The 17,449-nt window shown below is 42.6% G+C and overlaps 1 protein-coding gene and 1 long non-coding RNA gene across 3 annotated transcripts in view; both read left to right on the top strand.

Moving 5' to 3' along the window:
• Positions 1–1,247: 1,247 nt before the first annotated feature.
• Positions 1,248–9,633, top strand: LOC144582860 (uncharacterized). Its single transcript, XR_013536360.1, has 4 exons — positions 1,248–1,374; positions 4,198–4,304; positions 4,533–4,601; positions 9,499–9,633. It is a non-coding gene; the product is annotated as an uncharacterized LOC144582860 (long non-coding RNA).
• A 2,168-nt stretch (positions 9,634–11,801) lies between these two features.
• Positions 11,802–17,449, top strand: part of SLC13A3 (solute carrier family 13 member 3) — an 85,302-nt gene continuing 79,654 nt past the window's right edge. For both annotated transcript variants that reach the window (XM_035298779.3, XM_008996057.5), the window contains exon 1: positions 11,802–11,950. In XM_035298779.3, the coding sequence (XP_035154670.1) occupies positions 11,840–11,950 (111 nt within the window). In that variant the 5' untranslated portion in view covers positions 11,802–11,839. The remainder of the gene's footprint in view (positions 11,951–17,449) is intronic.

The raw sequence follows: 17,449 nt of genomic DNA, 5'->3' as shown, positions 1-17,449 counted from the left end.
ATATATATATATACAGCCTGATATAAAAATAAAAATAAAAAACATGATGAAAGATATGTCTGATTAATCCCAAGTTTACTAATGAGCAAAACCAAGTCTGGTAGGTATTCAAATCTTATTAATAGTTAAGTAAACACTGACAAGGCACCTAGCATAGACCATGCCCAGGTCCCAGAGGTATTGGGTGTCAAGATTCCATACTAACTTAGGAGGGTTGCAAGATCTAGGCTGAAGCCTTTTAGATGTGATGTGATAAAAAGCAAATTCACATTTCCCAGCTTTCACCAGAATCTGGCAAAGGATGAATTAGATTTTTAGGGACAGTGGTTCTCAATCCAAGCCACACATTAGAATCTGCTGGGAGCTTGAAAAAAAAATCCTGATGGCCAAGCCACACCCTAGACAATGAAATCAGACTCTCTGAGGATGGAGCATCAGCACTTTTAATGCTCCTCAGGTGATTCCCATGTGCAGCCAGGGTTGAGAACCACTGTGCTAGAAGTTTAGAGAAGGGCAGGTAGCACCCTTGTTATCCGAGGGGAATGAGTATTGGGAAACAGTCTCCTGAGTGAACACGCTGAAAGTGTAGACAACCCCTTTAATATTAATACTTTCAGGGATTTGGTGCATGGAGAATCTCACTGTGACTTTACTTTGTTCAGTGCTCAGTATTAAAGTCATATTGTCCAGACCTAATAAACACACATACTAGAGTTATTACCGTGTAGTGGTTGGTTATGCATGTGGACTCTGCAGGGAAACTGCTGGGGTTTGAATCTCCACTCAATAGCTGTGTGTCCTTGGATAAGTTACTCAATTTCCCTGTACCTCAGTTTCCTCCTCTGCAAAATGGAATATATTAGAACCTATTTCATAGAGTTATTTAAATGTTTAGTGAATTAAATCATGTAAAGCTCTTAGAACAGGGCCTGGACTGGAGTGAAGAGGCAGTGAGTGTGGCCATTATCATTCATGAATAAATAAGCTGGAAAGCCAACATTCCTTGCATTTGACATAGATCACAAGCTAGATTAAATTCTCTTGAACAATATAAACTGCAATTATAAATCTTAGTAAAGCCTTTTTTTTTTTTTCTTTGAGATAGGGTCTTGATCTGTCACCCAGGCTGGAGTGTAGTAATTATAGCTCACTGTAGCCTTTACCTCCTGGGCTTAATCAGTCCTTCTACTTCAGCTTCTCGAGTAGCTGAGACTACAGGCATGCACCACCATGCCCTGCTAATTTTTGTGGTTTCTTTTTAGAGACAGATCTTGCTATGTTGCCCAGGCTGGTCTCAAACTCCTGAGATCAAATGATCCTCCTGCCTCAGCCTCCCAGAGTGCTGAAATTACAGGTGTGAGCCACTGTACCCAGGTGAGCTGATCCTTTTTATTTTATTTTTAAAATAGAGATTGTATCTCACTATGTTGCCCAGGCTGGTATCAAACTTCTGGTCTCAAGCAGTTCTTCTACCTCAGGCTCCCAAACTGCTGGGATTACAGGTGTGAACCACCATACCTGGCCCCCAATCAGATATTTTGAATGATTCAAGCATATTAAACAGCAGACCAAATATACACAAATTCATTGCTGATAAGACTTAGAAATTCTTATCTTTACCCCAAGGTCAGTTATAAAAGTGCTGAACTCATAGAATTTACTTTGTTTCTTATTTATATTTTTAGAACTTTGCAAGGTTCTAATTTTTACCTCATCCTAGATACAACAACAAAGAAAAAATCTGCATGGGCATTTTGGTAATCTCACCCAGACTCAAAAGCAAAGGAGTGCTGCCTCAAACATGCCATGTCTATAGGAGCTGAGTTACCAACTGGCTGACTTCTGATCAGAACATTTTGGATCTTGTTGTATATTTCAAGATGATTCACATCCACCTTGAATGATCCAGAGTATTTGAGCAGTGTGCTTAGTTCCTTTTCGAAATATAATTTTCCCCTGCTATAGCAGGTGCTTACTTCCTTTTTGTAATATCATTTTCCTCTGCTATATCAGGTGCCCATAAGTCTCTATATTCTATGAAGTTTAATCTTGAAAGACTTGAGCTCCCCGCCACACAGGAAATATTCTTTAAGTTTCATGTGGTAGGCAGGAATGGCCCAATGGTCCTGGTATTTTGATAGACTACAACAATGTCTGATCGCATTATTAGAAACATGTTTTGTTATTGTTTTTGAAAGAGTTCCACTTCTAGTTCGAGTATAGAAAATGATGCGACTGTTGCTCCCACTCTAGCACCACCCCATCAAAATAGGCTGTATTAGCTATAAGGTCATAGTTTTAAAAACTTAATGGAAAGCTGAGGACACAAAGAAACCTAGAGGAGCTAAACTCCAAGAGGAAGTGCCAATATCATCATAGGGGAGAAGAGACTCACAGCTGCTCCAAGTCCTAGCACAACTGCTGGAGAAAGAGGAGCCTGTCATGGATGGGCAGGAAGAAACCAGCTAAATTTTCAACAACATGGGAGCTTCTGTGTAAATTATAATGGAGATGAACTCTACTAACTGAATAGGTCTGAATCTGCCCACCAAGTCTTACCATGGGATTTATCAAGTGTGGGAATATTACACCAAACAGACAATAAGAGGAGGGCAAAGAAGGATTCCCCTGAGAGCAAGAGGGCCTCTCTTAAGTATAAGACACTTTCAAAAGTAGGCACAGGGGAACAGGTCAGGAGAACTGACAGAAAACCTGATGGTAGAAGAATTGAGAGATTCCTTCGCCTCCCAGGCACGTCTGGCTTTTGACTATCAGAGGCTGTTAGTGAAAAGACACCCCTACCAGTCATTCCAAGCATTCAAAATGTGTAGAACCATAACCGTCCAAAGGCCAGATGAACAATAACTGGGCTGAAAAAAATCCTCTCAAATGCAGGAAATGGGGGGCAGGATTTGAGAATAAAGAGAACTCACCAACCACCAAAAAACCTCATGGCAACTTGGTTTACACAAGAGAGAGAACTCCCAACATTGCAAAATTTGGCAGCTCTACTGGGAAGGAATGGCAGATTCCTAAAATCTCACCAGTGCTCAGGTCTCAAATCCTGCTGAAGAAAAAGTTCTAAACCACCCCTCAAAACATTTGGAGCCAGTGATGAACTGAAACAAACTGAAACTGCACCAAACCTGAAACCCAGCTCAATCACAGATAAGACTGGTTAATCTCACACTACAGGTAAAACCTATTAACTCCATACGGCAGGTAAGATTGGTTTACTCCATACTCTATCAGTTTTACAGGAAAAGGGGAGTACCCCCTTCTGGAGGTAAATATTGTTTACTTCATTCTCTACTGTTCCTTCTGAGAAAAATGGCTAAAACACATTCAAAGATTAGCAAACACACTGACAATAATAAAATGTGACAGGAGAGAAAAGTATTAACAGAAGCAGATTCAGATTTGGCCTAGATTTTGGAATTCCCAGAGACTTTAAAAATCTATAACAAAAATGCTAAAAATGAAAGACTTTAAAGAACAACAGGCATAAACAAATGGAAAACTTCAGAGACTTTAAAAATCTACAACAAAAATGCCAAAAATGAAAGAATCTAAAGGACAACATGCATAAACAAATGAAAAACTTCAGCAGAGACCGGGAAACTATTAAAAGAACTAGTGAAAATTCCAGAGATGAAAAATACAACATCAGAAATGAAGGCTTAGATCTATAACATTGTGGGCACAACAGAGACAGCAATCAGTAAAGACAGGTAATAGAAAATGCCTGTTTGAAACATGTAGAGAAGAAAAACTGAAAAGAAAAAAAAAAAAAGAACAAGGAGTCCGATATTTGGAAGGTGATACCAAATGCTCTAACATAAATGTTACGGTAATTCTAGAAGGGCAAAAGAGGTATTTGAAGATATAATGACTAAAAATATTCCCAAATTGATGAAAGACGTCAATGCACAGATCCAAGCAGCTCAGCAAACTCCCAGTAAATAAATACAAAGGAAATGCTACACCTAAACGTTTCACTCAAACTGCTGAAAGCCAAAGATAAAGAGATATTACAAGTAGCCAGAGTAAAAACAGGACATTACTGACAGGGGAACAATGATAAGAGTGGTGGCTAATTTCTTACCAGAAACAATGTAAAATTGAGCACAATGGAGTCACCCATACGAGAGTTCCAGGTCACCAAACCTAAACTAAGTTGTTCTCTGACCTTTCCAGAAATCAGGAGAAAGAGAGATGACAGCCCATTTCCCAAATGGGCCAGCTTAAATCTTTAATCAGCATGACGATGAAGTTCCTCTGCTTTAATCCTTACGCTAAAAAAGGTAGCCTAAAGTAACCAGATGTTAATGAGTTATTTTTCTGTTGCTCTGTCTAAAGTAATTAGTATACTTTTTGTTCTTTGTTTCTTCTTTCTTCAGTCCTTCTCTGTCTTTGTAAAACCAACCTCTGCTGCTCAGCTTATTGGAACATTTATTCTATTTGATGAAATGAAGTGTTGCTCAATGTTAGAATTGCAATTGAGATCTTTCAACTTGTGATTTTGTCTTTAGACATAGCTAACGAGGAACAGATCAGGAACAACTGCACTTCCCTGGGGCTGTCGGGATGGATCAGAAGAGGTAGGATGAAGACAGCAAGAGCCAGGAGGCTTCAGCTGTGAATCACGTAGGAGGGCATGGAGCTTAAACTAACTTCTTTCTTTCTTTCTTTCCTTCCTTCCTTCCTTCCTTCCTTCCTTCCTTCCTTCCTTCCTTCCTTCCTTCCTCTCTCTCTTTCTTTCTTTCTGAGACAGGGTCTCACTCTGTCACTCAGGCTGGAGAGCAGTGCTGTGATCTCAGCTCACTGCAACCTCTACCTTCCATGCTTGAGCTATCCTCCCACCTCAGCCTCCTGAGTAGCTGGGACTACAGGTGCTTGCTACCACGCTTGGCTAATTTTTGTATTTTTTGTAGAGATGGGGTTTCACTACGTTGGCCAGGCTAGTCTCAAACTCCTGAACTCAAGTGACACCCTCCTTGGCCTCCCAGATTGCTAGGATTATGGGCATGAACAACTGTACTCGGCCACCATTATTATAAGGCTCTTATATTGTTCCTAAAATGATATATTATTATTTGAAGTTAGACTGTGATAAAGATGCATATCATAATCCCTAGAGAAACTGCTAAAATAATAAAACAGAAGAGAAGCTAAAAAGTTAATAGAGAAAATAATATACACCAAAATATAATCAACTGATACAAAAGAAAGCCAGAGAGGAGGAAGAGAGGAACAAAGAACAAATAAGATCAATAGAAAACAAACAGCAAAATGAGACACTTAAATCCAACCAGATAAATAATTACATTAATTTGTAAGTTGATTAGACACTCCAGTTAAAGTGTCAGAGAATGTTAGACTGGATAAAGAAGCAGAGTTCATCAGTACACTGTATAGAAGAAACGCATTGTACATATAGAAACAGACAGGTTGACATTTTTTAAAAGAGGAAAAGATACACAATACAAACATTAAGCATAAGAAAGCTACTGTGGCTATATAAATATCAGATAAAGTGGGCTTCAAGATAAAGGGCATCTATGGTGATAAATAGGGATTTTGGAGTGATAGAAAGGTGAATCCACCCAAGAAGACATAACAAACTTAAGTGTGTACTCATTTAATAACAGAGCTTCAAAATCTATGAAGTAAAAACTGACAGAACTAAATGAGAAATAGACAAATCCACAGTTAAACTGGAGATTTTAAGAATCTAAATTTCAAAATCATGATCAGTCAACTTGACCCAATGAATACTTTTTATCACTAAATATACTCAATTGCATTTTAAAAACAATTATTTAAAAAATTAGAGACAGGGTCTCACTGTGTTGCCCAGGCTGGTCTCAAACTCCTAGGCTCAAGCAGTCCTCTTGCCTTGGCCTCCCAAAGTGCTGAGATTACAGGTGTGAGCCACTGCACCTGGCCTCAATGCACTTCTGTTTTGGCTTAATTGAGGTGTAATATATAATAAAATTCACCCATTTTAAATGATCAGTTTGATGGAATTTAATAATTATATGCAACTGTATTACCATCACCACAGTCAATAGGACACAGCTGTTACCCTGTACGTTTCCTCATGGTCTTTCCGATTGATCTTTTGACCCCCATTGCTTGGCAATCACTGATCTGGTTTCTGTAACTAAATTTTGCCTCCTCTAACCCTTCATATAAATATAATTATACAGTATGTAGTTTTTTGTGTGTTCAGCTTCTTTCATATAGCATAATAGTTTTTAAAAAATATTTATCTATAGTGTTGCATGTATCAATATTCCAGAGTAACTACCACCCAGCAGTAACAAGGACACCAGCCTCCTGCTGTGTCAATGGAAGCCTCGTGGGGAGCAAAAACGAGGCACTCCTACTCCTCCAGCCAGGGAGGTATCAGGAGAGGGCTTATGGGAGCTAAACTCTCAGCACTCCCCAGCAGTAATGCACCCCCTGAAATGGTTTCAGTGTTTGTCCTGTCCAAATCACATGTTGAAATATAATCCCCAATGTTGGAGTTGGGGCCTGGTGGGAAGTGTTTGGGTCACGGAGTTGGATCTCTCATGACTTGGTGCTGTCCTTGAGATGTGAGTTCTCATGAATATGGTTGTTTAAGCGTGTGGCACTTCCCCCCACCGCCTTGCTCCTGCTCTGGTCATGTGATGTGCCTGCTCCTGTTTCATTTTCTGCCATGAGTAAAAGCTCCCTGAGGCCTCCCCAGAGGCCAAGCAGATGCCAGCACCATGCTTCCTCTACAGCCTTCAGAACCATGAGCCAGTTGAACCTATTTTCTTTATAAATTACTCAGCCTCACATATTTCTTAATAGCAATGCAAGAACAGCCTAGCACCCCCTTCCACCCCCTCGACCTCAGATATGAATGGAGTATGAAATAGGGAACTTGGACTTCTACTTCCATCTGGTGGTAATTAGGTGACACCCCCATTTCCTTTGTGAGGGCACTGAAACAAGTCAGCAAAAACAGAAGGTTTAAATAAGAGCCAAAATCTTATAATACAATATCCAAAATGTCCAAGCTCCAAATAAAAGTCACTTGTTGTGTAAGAGAAGTGTCTCAAACTGACTTTTTTTTTTTGAGACAGTGTCTCACTCTGTTACCCAGGCTGGAATGCAGTGAGTGGTGCAATCTTGGCTCACTGCAATTTCTTCCTCCCGGGTTCAAATGATTTTCTGCCTCAGCCTCCTGAGTAGCCAGTATTACAAGTGTGCCATCACACCCAGCTACTTCCTGGAAGTAGAAGCCTTATCTTACAAGCCAGTGCCCTCTGATGATGCCTCAGATGATGGTAAAAGTTTTTTTGTTCTTTTTTTTTTTTTTGTATTTTTAGTAGAGATGAGGTTTTGCCATGCTGACCAGGCTGGTAAAACTGCCTTTTGATGATAGATGCTTAATATCAAGATGACAGTGATGGTGTCGCACTGGAAACAAATGAAAAAAGTAGAAACTTCAGCAAAGAAACAGAAGACTTAGCAAAGTAATAGAAAACACAAAGAAGATGTATAACTGAAAAATATCATTAAAAGAAGAAACACAACGGATGGGTTCAACAGCAAGTGGAGAGGGCAGAAGGATCAGTGAACTGGGTCGCAGAACAATGTTAATTACACAACGTGAACCACAGAGACAGAATAGACTGAAAGCAAGTAGAGCTGCAGGGACGGGGGAGTTACAGCACAGCATCTAACATCTGTGTCACCGGAATTATGGAAGGAGAGGAAAAAGAGGGTGGGCATCAAATTATTCAAAGAAATAATGGCTGAAAACTTCCTGAATTTGGCCATATATAAAAAAATCTACAGACCTAAGAAGCTGAGTGAACTCCAAATATTACTAGGACAAGCCAAAGAAATCCACACCAAGACATTCATGGCCAAACTTCTCAAAACAAAAGACAAAAAATCTTGAAAAAGATTTTTTTCAAGAGAAAGAGAAATGAACCTTACCTACGGGGAAGAAATAATTCCAGTGACATCAGATTTTTCACCAGAGACCGTGGAGGCCAGAAAGTAGGTGTATAACATTTCTCAAGTGCTGAAAGAAAGTAGCAGAATTTTATATCCACTGAAAATAAGAACCAAGGGGAAATCAAGACCTTCTCGGATGATGGAAAACTAAAAGAATTTGTTGCCTGCAGACCTAGTCTCAAAGGATGATTAAAGGAAGTTTTGGCCGGGCACAGTGGCTCTCACCTATAATCCCAGCATTTTGTGAGGCCAAGGTGGGCGGATCACCTGAGGTCAGGAGTTCAAGATCAGCCTGGCCAACATGGTGAAATCCCGTCTCTACTAAAAATACAAAAAATTAGCTGGTCATGGAGGCGGGCACCTGTAATCCCAGCTACTCAGGAGGCTGAGGCAGGAGAATCACTTGAACCCAGGAGGTGGAGGTTGCAGTGAGCCAAGATGGCATCATTGCACTCCAGTCTGGGCAAACAGGAGCAAAACACCATCTCAAAAACTATATATATATTTGATAGTTAAAGAAAAGTTAGAACACTGATGTAGTTCTAAATGTGTGTAGAGAAAATATTGAAAGCACTGTTTTAAACTGGGTAGGGTAAAGGGGCATGAAGTAAGGTTTCTATACTTTGCTGGAATTGGTAAAATGGCGATACCAGTGGATTATCTTTTAAGTTATGTACATGCAATGTAATACCTAGAGCAATTACTAAAAAAGGCCATACAAACGACAAAAACCTAAATGCTAAAAAAATGGACAAAGGCCCTGGCTAGGCATTTCTCCAGGGAAGACATACAGATGTTCAACATCAATCATCATTAGAGAAACGCACATCAAAATCACAATAAGATACCACTTCACACCTATTAGGATGGCTATTACTTAAAAAATCACAGAAAATAAGTGTTGGTGAGGATTTGATGAAACCGGAAACTTTGTGCACTGTTTGTGGGAATGTAAAATGGTGCGGCCTCTGTGAAAAACTGTATGGCCATTTCTCAATCACAATTTTTAAAAGGCACAAAATTACCTTATGATCCAGCAATTCCCCTTCTGGGTATATACCCAAAAGAACTGAAAGCAGGAACTTAGACAGATATTCTTTGTATATCCATGTTTATAGCTGCATTACTCACAATAGCCAAAAGGTAGAAACAACTCAATGTTTATCAACAAATAAATGGATAAACACGATATGGTATATCCACACAACAGAATATTATTCAGCCTTAAAAAGCAATTGTGACACACTACAACATGGATGAAACTTAGGGACACAAAGCTAGTCACGAAAGGATAAATTTACATGATGCCGCTTATATGAGCTATCCAGATGAATCAAATTTAAAGAGACAGAAAGCAGAATGATGGGTTCCAGAGGCTGCGGGAGGAGAGAATGAAGTTATTTTGTAATGAATTCAGAGTTTCAAAACTATAAAATTTCTGACAAGCTTATCCAACCTGCCTTATTTTGTTCTTTTTTATTCTTCCTTTTTTTTTAGGCTTTTAGCAGCCCGAAGCCATGGTTTTAGTTTCCGTCCCTAGTGATGAGTGGAAAAGAGGGATGAGAAAGGGGTTTTACTGCCCCAACCAGAAACAGAAACTAACAACCCATGACTGTATTCGCTCCCTTGGACACCTCTGTGAGAACCAAACAATCTAAAACTCAGACAAACTTTTTGGGATCTAAGGCTATGCAGAGAGCTTAACCCCAAAAGCATGATCCGAAGGAAAATCTGATAAATTTAACTACATCAAAATTAGAAACATTTGCTTGGTGAAATATAGTTAGAGGCTGAAAAGACAAGCTACAGATGGGGAAAAATAGTTGCACACAACATCTGACAAAGGACTGCTATCGAGAATTTGCAAAGAACTCTCAAAACTCAATATCTAGAATTTGCAAAGAACTCTCAAAACTCAATATCTAGAATTTGCAAAGAACTCTCAAAACTCAATATCTAGAATTTGCAAAGAACTCTCAAAACTCAATATCTAGAATTTGCAAAGAACTCTCAAAACTCAATATCTAGAATTTGCAAAGAACTCGCAAAACTCAATATCTAGAATTTGCAAAGAACTCTCAAAACTCAATATCTAGAATTTGCAAAGAACTCTCAAAACTCAAATATCTAGAATTTGCAAAGAACTCTCAAAACTCACCAGTGGAAAAAAAAAAGCAAATAATACAATTAGAAAATGAGTAAATGACAGGAAGAGATAGATCACCAAAGAGGATATAGAGATGGCAAATTAGCACGTGAAAAGATGGTAAACATCACTAACCATTAGGGAAATAGAAATTAAAGCCACAATGAGCTATCACTACATCCCTATCAGAACGGATAAAAATTAAAAAAAAAAAAGCGACAACACCAAAGTTTGGCAAAGATGCAGAGAAATTGGATGATTCATACGTTGTTGATGGAAATGCAAAATAGTGCAATCACTTTGGAAAACAGTTTGACAGTGTCTTACAAAGCTAAGGATGCAATTATCGGGCAACCTAGCAGTTGCACTCCTGTATGTTTAGCTGAGAGTAAATAGAAGTGACTCACCCACCTTAAAATAAGAATAGGCCAGGCAAAGTGGCTCACGCCTGTAATCTCAGCACTTTGGGAGGCTGAGGTGGGCGGATCACAAGGTCAGGAGTTCGAGACCAGCCTGACCAACATGATGAAACCCCATCTCTACTAAAAATACAAAAATTAATCAAGTGTGGTGGTGCACACCTATAATCACAGCTGCCAGAGGCTGAGGCAGGACAATCTCTTGAACTCAGGAGGCAGAGGTTGCAGTGAGCAGAGATCACGCGACTGCACTCCAGCCTGGGCAACAGAGTGAGACTCCATTTCAAAAAAATAAAATAAAATAAGAATAACTCATCAACAGCAACTCATCAATAATGCTCATTGAGTACCTGCTCTGCCTGACACTGTTAATCACATTACATGTGTTATCTCATTTAAACTTCCTAACAAATCTCTTGTCTGGTGTAGACTATTTTTTAAAATTTAACTTTAAAGTTCAGGGTTACGTTTACAGGTTTGTTGCATAGGTGAACTTGTGTCATGGGGATTTGTTGTACGGATTATTTCATCATCCAGGTATTAAGCTTAGTACCCATTAGTTATTTTTCCTGATCCTCTCTCTCCTCCCACCCTCCAGCCTCTGATAGGCCCCAGTGTGTGTTGTTCCCCTCTCTGTGTCCATGTGTTCTCATCATGTAGCTCCCGCTTATAAGAGAGAACATGCGGTATTTGGTTTTCTGTTCCTGTGTTAGTTTGCTAAGGATAATGGCCTCCAGCTCCATCTATGTTCCTGCAAAAAACTTGATGTCCTTCTTTTTTATGGCTGCATAGTACTCCAGGGTATAGACCATTATTCTCACCACTCCACTTTCAGCCTCAGAGGCTGCTGTTTAAGGCCACGCAGTTAGCAAGTGGCAGTGCCAGGATTTGAACCCGGGTAATAGGAGCAGGCGCCTTAATCCTTGCCTTGTCATCCTCAGCCCTCTCATAGCAGAGTAAACAGAGGCGAGGAGAGGACAAGCCAGCTGCCCCAGCCCACATTGCTGGGAGGCCGCGAGGGTGAGACCCAAGGCCACGCTCCCCTGCGGCTGGGGTCCCGGTTCTCTAGTTCTGCCTGACTTCCCCCAACGTTCCCGCGCCTCTTTCACCCAGTCCCAGGGCCCCAGGCACCACCCTTTTCCTCCGGGAGGAGCAGGGAGAGGGCGGGTTCCCCGGCGCAGTCCCCTCCTCGACCCTCCCCCAGGCTTTAAGCAGGCGCCGGGGCCAGGCGGAGCAGTCCCGGGCCGGCCCGCTCCGCCCGGAGATCGCGCTGATGGCTGCGCTGGCGGCGGCGGCCAAGAAGGTGTGGAGCGCGCGGCGGCTGCTGGTGCTGCTGTTCACGCCGCTCGCGCTGCTGCCGGTGGTCTTCGCCCTCCCGCCCAAGGTAACACCTCCTCCGGCTGTGCGCCCCCAATCCGCCACGGACGGGATCCTCTTCTCCCAAGCCTCCAAGTTGGGATACCGCTGAGGTCCCGGTGTAGACAGGCTCCGCCGGACCCCTCGCCCGCCCTCCCTTGCACCGGACTGCTATAAACGCTCCTAACGTCTCTTTCCTCTTCCCAGTTGCTCCTTAGACCTTGAGTCCCACCTGCCTTCTGGATCTCACTTCCATGGGATAGTGTAATAATTTCTTTTTGCCTTAGAGACAGGGTCTTTCTTGTCACCCAGGCTGGAGTGCAGTGGTGTGATCATAGTTCACTGCAACCTCCAACTCCTGGGCTCAAGCCATCCTCCTTCTGCAGCCTCCCTAGTGGCTAGAACTACAGGTGCATCCCCAGCTAATTTTTTTTAAACATATAGATAGGGTTTCGCTATGTTGTCCAGGCTGGTCTCAACTCAAGAAATTCTCCCACCTTGGCCTCCCAAAGTGCTGGGATTACAGGCGTGAGCCACTGTGCCCAGCAGAGTTCTTTCTTTCCTGAGCTCTAACTCTGTGCTTCGTGCTGTGTTGCACATTTTACCTGACAATCACAATGAACCCTTACTGTGTGCCAAGCTGTGTGACCTGGGGCAAGTCACTTAACCTCTTTGAACTTCAGTTTACTCATGTGTAAAAATGGGGGAAATGATAGTGCCCACCCACAGTGCAGTGGTGAATATCAATGAGGCAATATAAATAAATCTCTTAGAACAAAACCTGGTACGGTGTAAATGCCTAATAAGCAGTGGCTGGTAGTTTTCTGCACCAGGTCTTTACATTATGAGGACGGTAAGATTCATGGGTGCTTACCAGGAGTGAGAATTTGCCTTTGTGTATCATTTTATTTAATCCTTTCGATGCCTCTCAGAGGGGAAAGATTATTTGACCCATTTTCCTGAAGAGAAAACCAAGGCTCAGAGAGAGAAAGTGACTTCAAGAGGTTAAGTGACTTGCCCCAGGTCACACAACAAGTATCTATGTCGGTATTCACTCCCCAGCTTGTTGGAATCCAGAACTCTAGCTGTTTTCAGTCTCTCCAAGAAAGTAATCCCTGTAAGATCAAAGGCTACAGGTGGAGTTCAGAGTCATAACTGAAATCATCAGGGGGGGGGCTGGAAGGAGATGGTCCCACAGGTCCCTTCTGGGTTCTTCACCTGTGCCAGTCCATCCAGGGTATCATGAGAGGGCACTAGGCTTGCAAAATAAGGCTTCTACCTCCAGGAAGTTGCTTCACTATCTCTCAGTGAGATATTACATGTTCACAAAAAGTAAAGAGGTGTAATTTAGCGGTGCATTACCCAGCACCGATCAGCTGAGGCCAGGAAAGTTCTGGAAGAAGGAGCCCTCCTTGAGCACATGGAGTAAGAAGGTGACACCAGGTGGTTCCGAGGAGACCCAGGGCTAACACACAAACAGTTTCTTTAGTGTGGAATTACCTAAGCTATTAGACTTTCTCGACATGGAGAAAAAAAAAATAAATGATGGAATAAGGATGAGGCCACCTTTTCCAAAACCTGCCCACCCCGGGCCACTTTCTGACCTGCAGATCTTGGAATCTTGGATCAATCTCCTTTCCTCTTTGGGTCCTGCTTTTCTTCTCTATAAACCGGAGCGATCACGACACTAGCTTCTGGGATTGATGTGAGGGGTTGAGTAAGGCTTTGCAAAACATCTTTGGTGGAAGTGTGGGTGGCTGAGCCTTGACTGATTGCTGTCTGTGAGGCCATTGGCAGAGCTCTCCGGCAAGAAGAAATGAAACACAGGGTGTCTATTCTCAGCAGGGGTCCCGATGGCTTCTCTCTGCTCTGTTCTCTAGGAAGAGCATGAGCCCAGGAGCAGATCTGAGGGTTATGGGGCCTGGAACATTCAGTACAAGGCTTGGGAGAGGCTCTGAAGCTTGAGCTTCACAAGGTATCCTCTTCCCAGCTGAACCCCAATGTGCACAACTGAATGGAAGGCAGGGAGAGATAACAGGGAGAGCCTCTGGGATGTAACACTCCCCCCCACCACCGATGGTGCTAAGACTGACGAGGAAGGTGTTTTATTGAATGCTTAGCTCTTACCATGCACTAGGAGTTTGTCAGTCTTGTCCCATGTAATCCCCACAACAACCAGAGAGGCAGCTGTTATTTGCATCCCTGTTTGACAGGTGAAGAAATGGAAGCTCAGCAGGGTTAAGTGACTTGCTTAAGGTCACACAGCTGCTAAGCCAGAATGTAGAGTCTGTACTTTTTTTTTTTTTTTTAATTTTGTGATAGGGTCTTGGTCTGTCACCCAGGCTGGAGTGCAGTGGCACAATCTCTGCTCACTGCAACCTCTGCCTTCCAGGCTCAAGCCATCCTCCTGCCTCAGCCTCCCAAGTAGCTGGGACTATAGGCTCCTGCCACTACACCCAGCTAATTTTTACATTTTTAGTAGAGATAGGGTTTCCCTATGTCACTCAGGCTGGTCTCGAGCTCCTGGACTCAATCCACCAGCCTCGGCCTCCCAAAGTGCTATAGACAGGCAAGAGTCTATACTTCTTTCTAACTGCCGTGCCTTACATGCTCTTCTTAGTTATAATTCAATACAAACCACTCCTTTGTTTCCTATGGTTCCCTTGTGGGGACTCTATGTGGTTCTAGATGTCACTGCCTCTGTAAGTGGTTGATGAACCAGGGCCTTCTCCCAGGAGGCAGGTCTGACTGCTTGGAGGACCTTAGCCTCCCTCAAAATCTCTATTGGCATACCCGAAGCCCCCTCTCCCATATAATAATATTTATATGATTATCATTATTAGATTCTCTGACATTAAGAACAGACGTGTTTCTCAATCTAATATACAATGTGAATAAAAAGTATCCTTAGAAAACATTGCCCTCTTTATTGATCTGGGACATACATTTAACCCATTTCACATTTAGAAAAAAAAAAAAGTGCAGCTGACGGCCAGTGCAGTATTCTTGGGGTGAAACAGGAAATGGGTTAAAGCAAGCACAGTAGGTTTGCTCTGCATATGGAGCTTCAAGACAATCCTGGTTATCTTAACCAGTCACTCCCTGTGATAGCCTCCCAAACAGAGGCTGGTGGACTAACTTCCAAACATGCTTGCTGGGCAATTCAAAACAGTTGTCCTCAGGTCCACTCCAACTTTGGATTGCCACTTCTCAGCCTCTTCCACGTGGGTATTCTGGCGCCACAAATGCAGGTTGTATTGTACACATCAGTTACTAAAAGCTTTCGAAGTTGCGGATATCAGATCAGGAAAGAAGTTGGAGATGCTTGGTCATGTGTCATTTCCCAGGCAGTGTGGAATAGGAGACAAGCCCTCTTTGGGGCCTGGTTTTCCTGCTTGGTGACAGCTCCTATCCATTGCTGCTTTGCTGTCATAGGAGTCTGTGTGGTCAAGAGGGTTGGTTCTCCTGCACCTGTGTCTGGTGACTGGTGAGCTGGTCTGCAGGGAGGCTGGAGTCAATCCGCAGAGCAGAGCTGGAACAATTCTTACATTATGTCCTCTGGCTCAGAAATGCTGTCAGCAGGGATGAAAAGGAGTGGGATGAGCTCTGGAATGCATGGCTGCCACTTCCAGTGCCATTAGGGATCCCGGCTCTTGCTACTGAAGAGTGCTGGGGGCTCAGGAAGCTGGGATTCTACCCCAGCTTTAGACTACATTAACATTTTCCAAGAATGGCCATCCTGGGAGTTAGAGGTTTGGGGAGTGATCTTAGCTAGTGGGCACAGATGAGACTGTTATATATAAATAAACTCCAGCCCCACATGTTTGCAGAGAAGTCTTGCCCTCTTTCCTGCCTTGAGTTTGGGGATGTTGGTGGCAAGGCTGCTACAGAGTGTTGTGCAAGTTGGGCACTGGACAAGGTGCTTGCAAGTAAGGCTGAACCAGCTGGCATTCCCGCGTCAAGCTGCACATCCTGGTGCAGAGCTGGATCCACCTGACAAAGGACTTTTTTTTCTAATTTGCACAAAGGTGTCACGTGGGTTAGCAGCAGCCTTGCCCTGGGGTAGAGATCTTGTGGAGGGATGGTAGTACACCGTTAAGGTCAGACTTTTGCCCAATTTGTGGGCAGGTAGATGACCAGGAAGTTGGTCCTTTCATTCCCAGTTTTGAGGCTTTGGAATCAGAACTGCATTCACATTCCACATACTTGCTGGGCAAGTCATTTTATGTCTCTGGCCTTAGATTCTTCATTTATAACAATATTATATTCCTTCCCAGTTATTTTCTGGGCTCAATGAGTTAGTACATTGCGCCTGTACTATAAGTTCTTATATTCGTATTTAATGCTGAAAGGATGCTTTAGTTCTCTTATTTTGCAGATGAGGAAACTAAGGCTCAGAGAAGTTGAATGATGGAGAGAACATGGGCTTTGAGTTGGGAAGACCTGGATCTGTCTTGGCTCTGAAACTATGAAAGAGGGGAGCCTGGGCTGGAGACCTTAAATTTCTGAGCTTGAGTCTCATTTGTGAAGTGGGGAGGACTCACACCCTCCCATTCTGTTATGAGAATCAGGGGAAGATACAGGAGGTGTCCAGTGCAGTGTCCAGTGCAGTGCCCAGCACATAGTGGGAGTTTATAATTAGAGCAATAGCCACACATTTTTCTCACATTTACCAAATGCTCTTTTACATTCCTTTCCAATTTCAGCTGATTTACTCTTCACATCAGATGTAGAAAGCTCAAACAATAAGTATGCCCATTTTTAGAAATGAGGAAAGTTAAATTCCCAAGGTCACACAGCTACTAAACACGACTTCAGTCACTCCTTCTCCTTTCCTCTTGGTCCTGGATTTTGGAAGAGAGGGTGGCCAGGGTTCAAAGAGGCCCTTGAGTTTTCCCCAGTAGAGGTTTTCCAGAAGAAAACTGCAAGTCCAGCTCTGCGGATTGAGCACCTTCTCTGGCCAGACACTACCTGCTGATTTTAACTGCTATCATCTCATTTGAACCTCAGGGAGCTCAGACGGAATTTTTCCATAGGCACCCCAGAATGGAGTGAGTCTGGTTTGCTTTCCATCATCCAAATACCACTCACATCATTTTTGCCAGAGTCCCTCACCATTCAATATTATTTCCTTTTTTTTTTTTTTTTTTGAGACAGAGTCTCACTCTGTCGCCAGGCTGGAGTGCAGTGGCTCAGTCTCAGTTCAGTGCAACCCTTGCCTCCCAGGTTCAAGCAATTCTCCTGTCTCAGCCTCCCGAGTAGCTGGGACTACAGGTACATGCCACCACCCCCAGCTAATTTTTTTTTAAATTTAGTAGAGAAGGGGTTTCACCATGTTGGCCAGGATGGTCTTGATCTCCTGACCTTGTGATCCATCTGCCTCGCCCTCTCAAAGTCCTGGGATTACAGGTGTGAGCCACTGCACCTGGCCAATATTACTGACTTAATTACATTCCTGTTATTATTATTTTTTCTACATTAATGTCTTACTGCCTTCTCCTTTAAAAAAAAAACTTAAATGCAACTT

The sequence above is a fragment of the Callithrix jacchus genome, chromosome 5, assembly GCF_049354715.1.
Source record: "Callithrix jacchus isolate 240 chromosome 5, calJac240_pri, whole genome shotgun sequence".
Classification (NCBI taxonomy): Eukaryota; Metazoa; Chordata; class Mammalia; order Primates; family Cebidae; genus Callithrix; species Callithrix jacchus.
The sequence above is the reverse complement of the archived record's forward strand: the minus strand, read 5'-3'. Positions and strand labels throughout refer to the sequence as shown.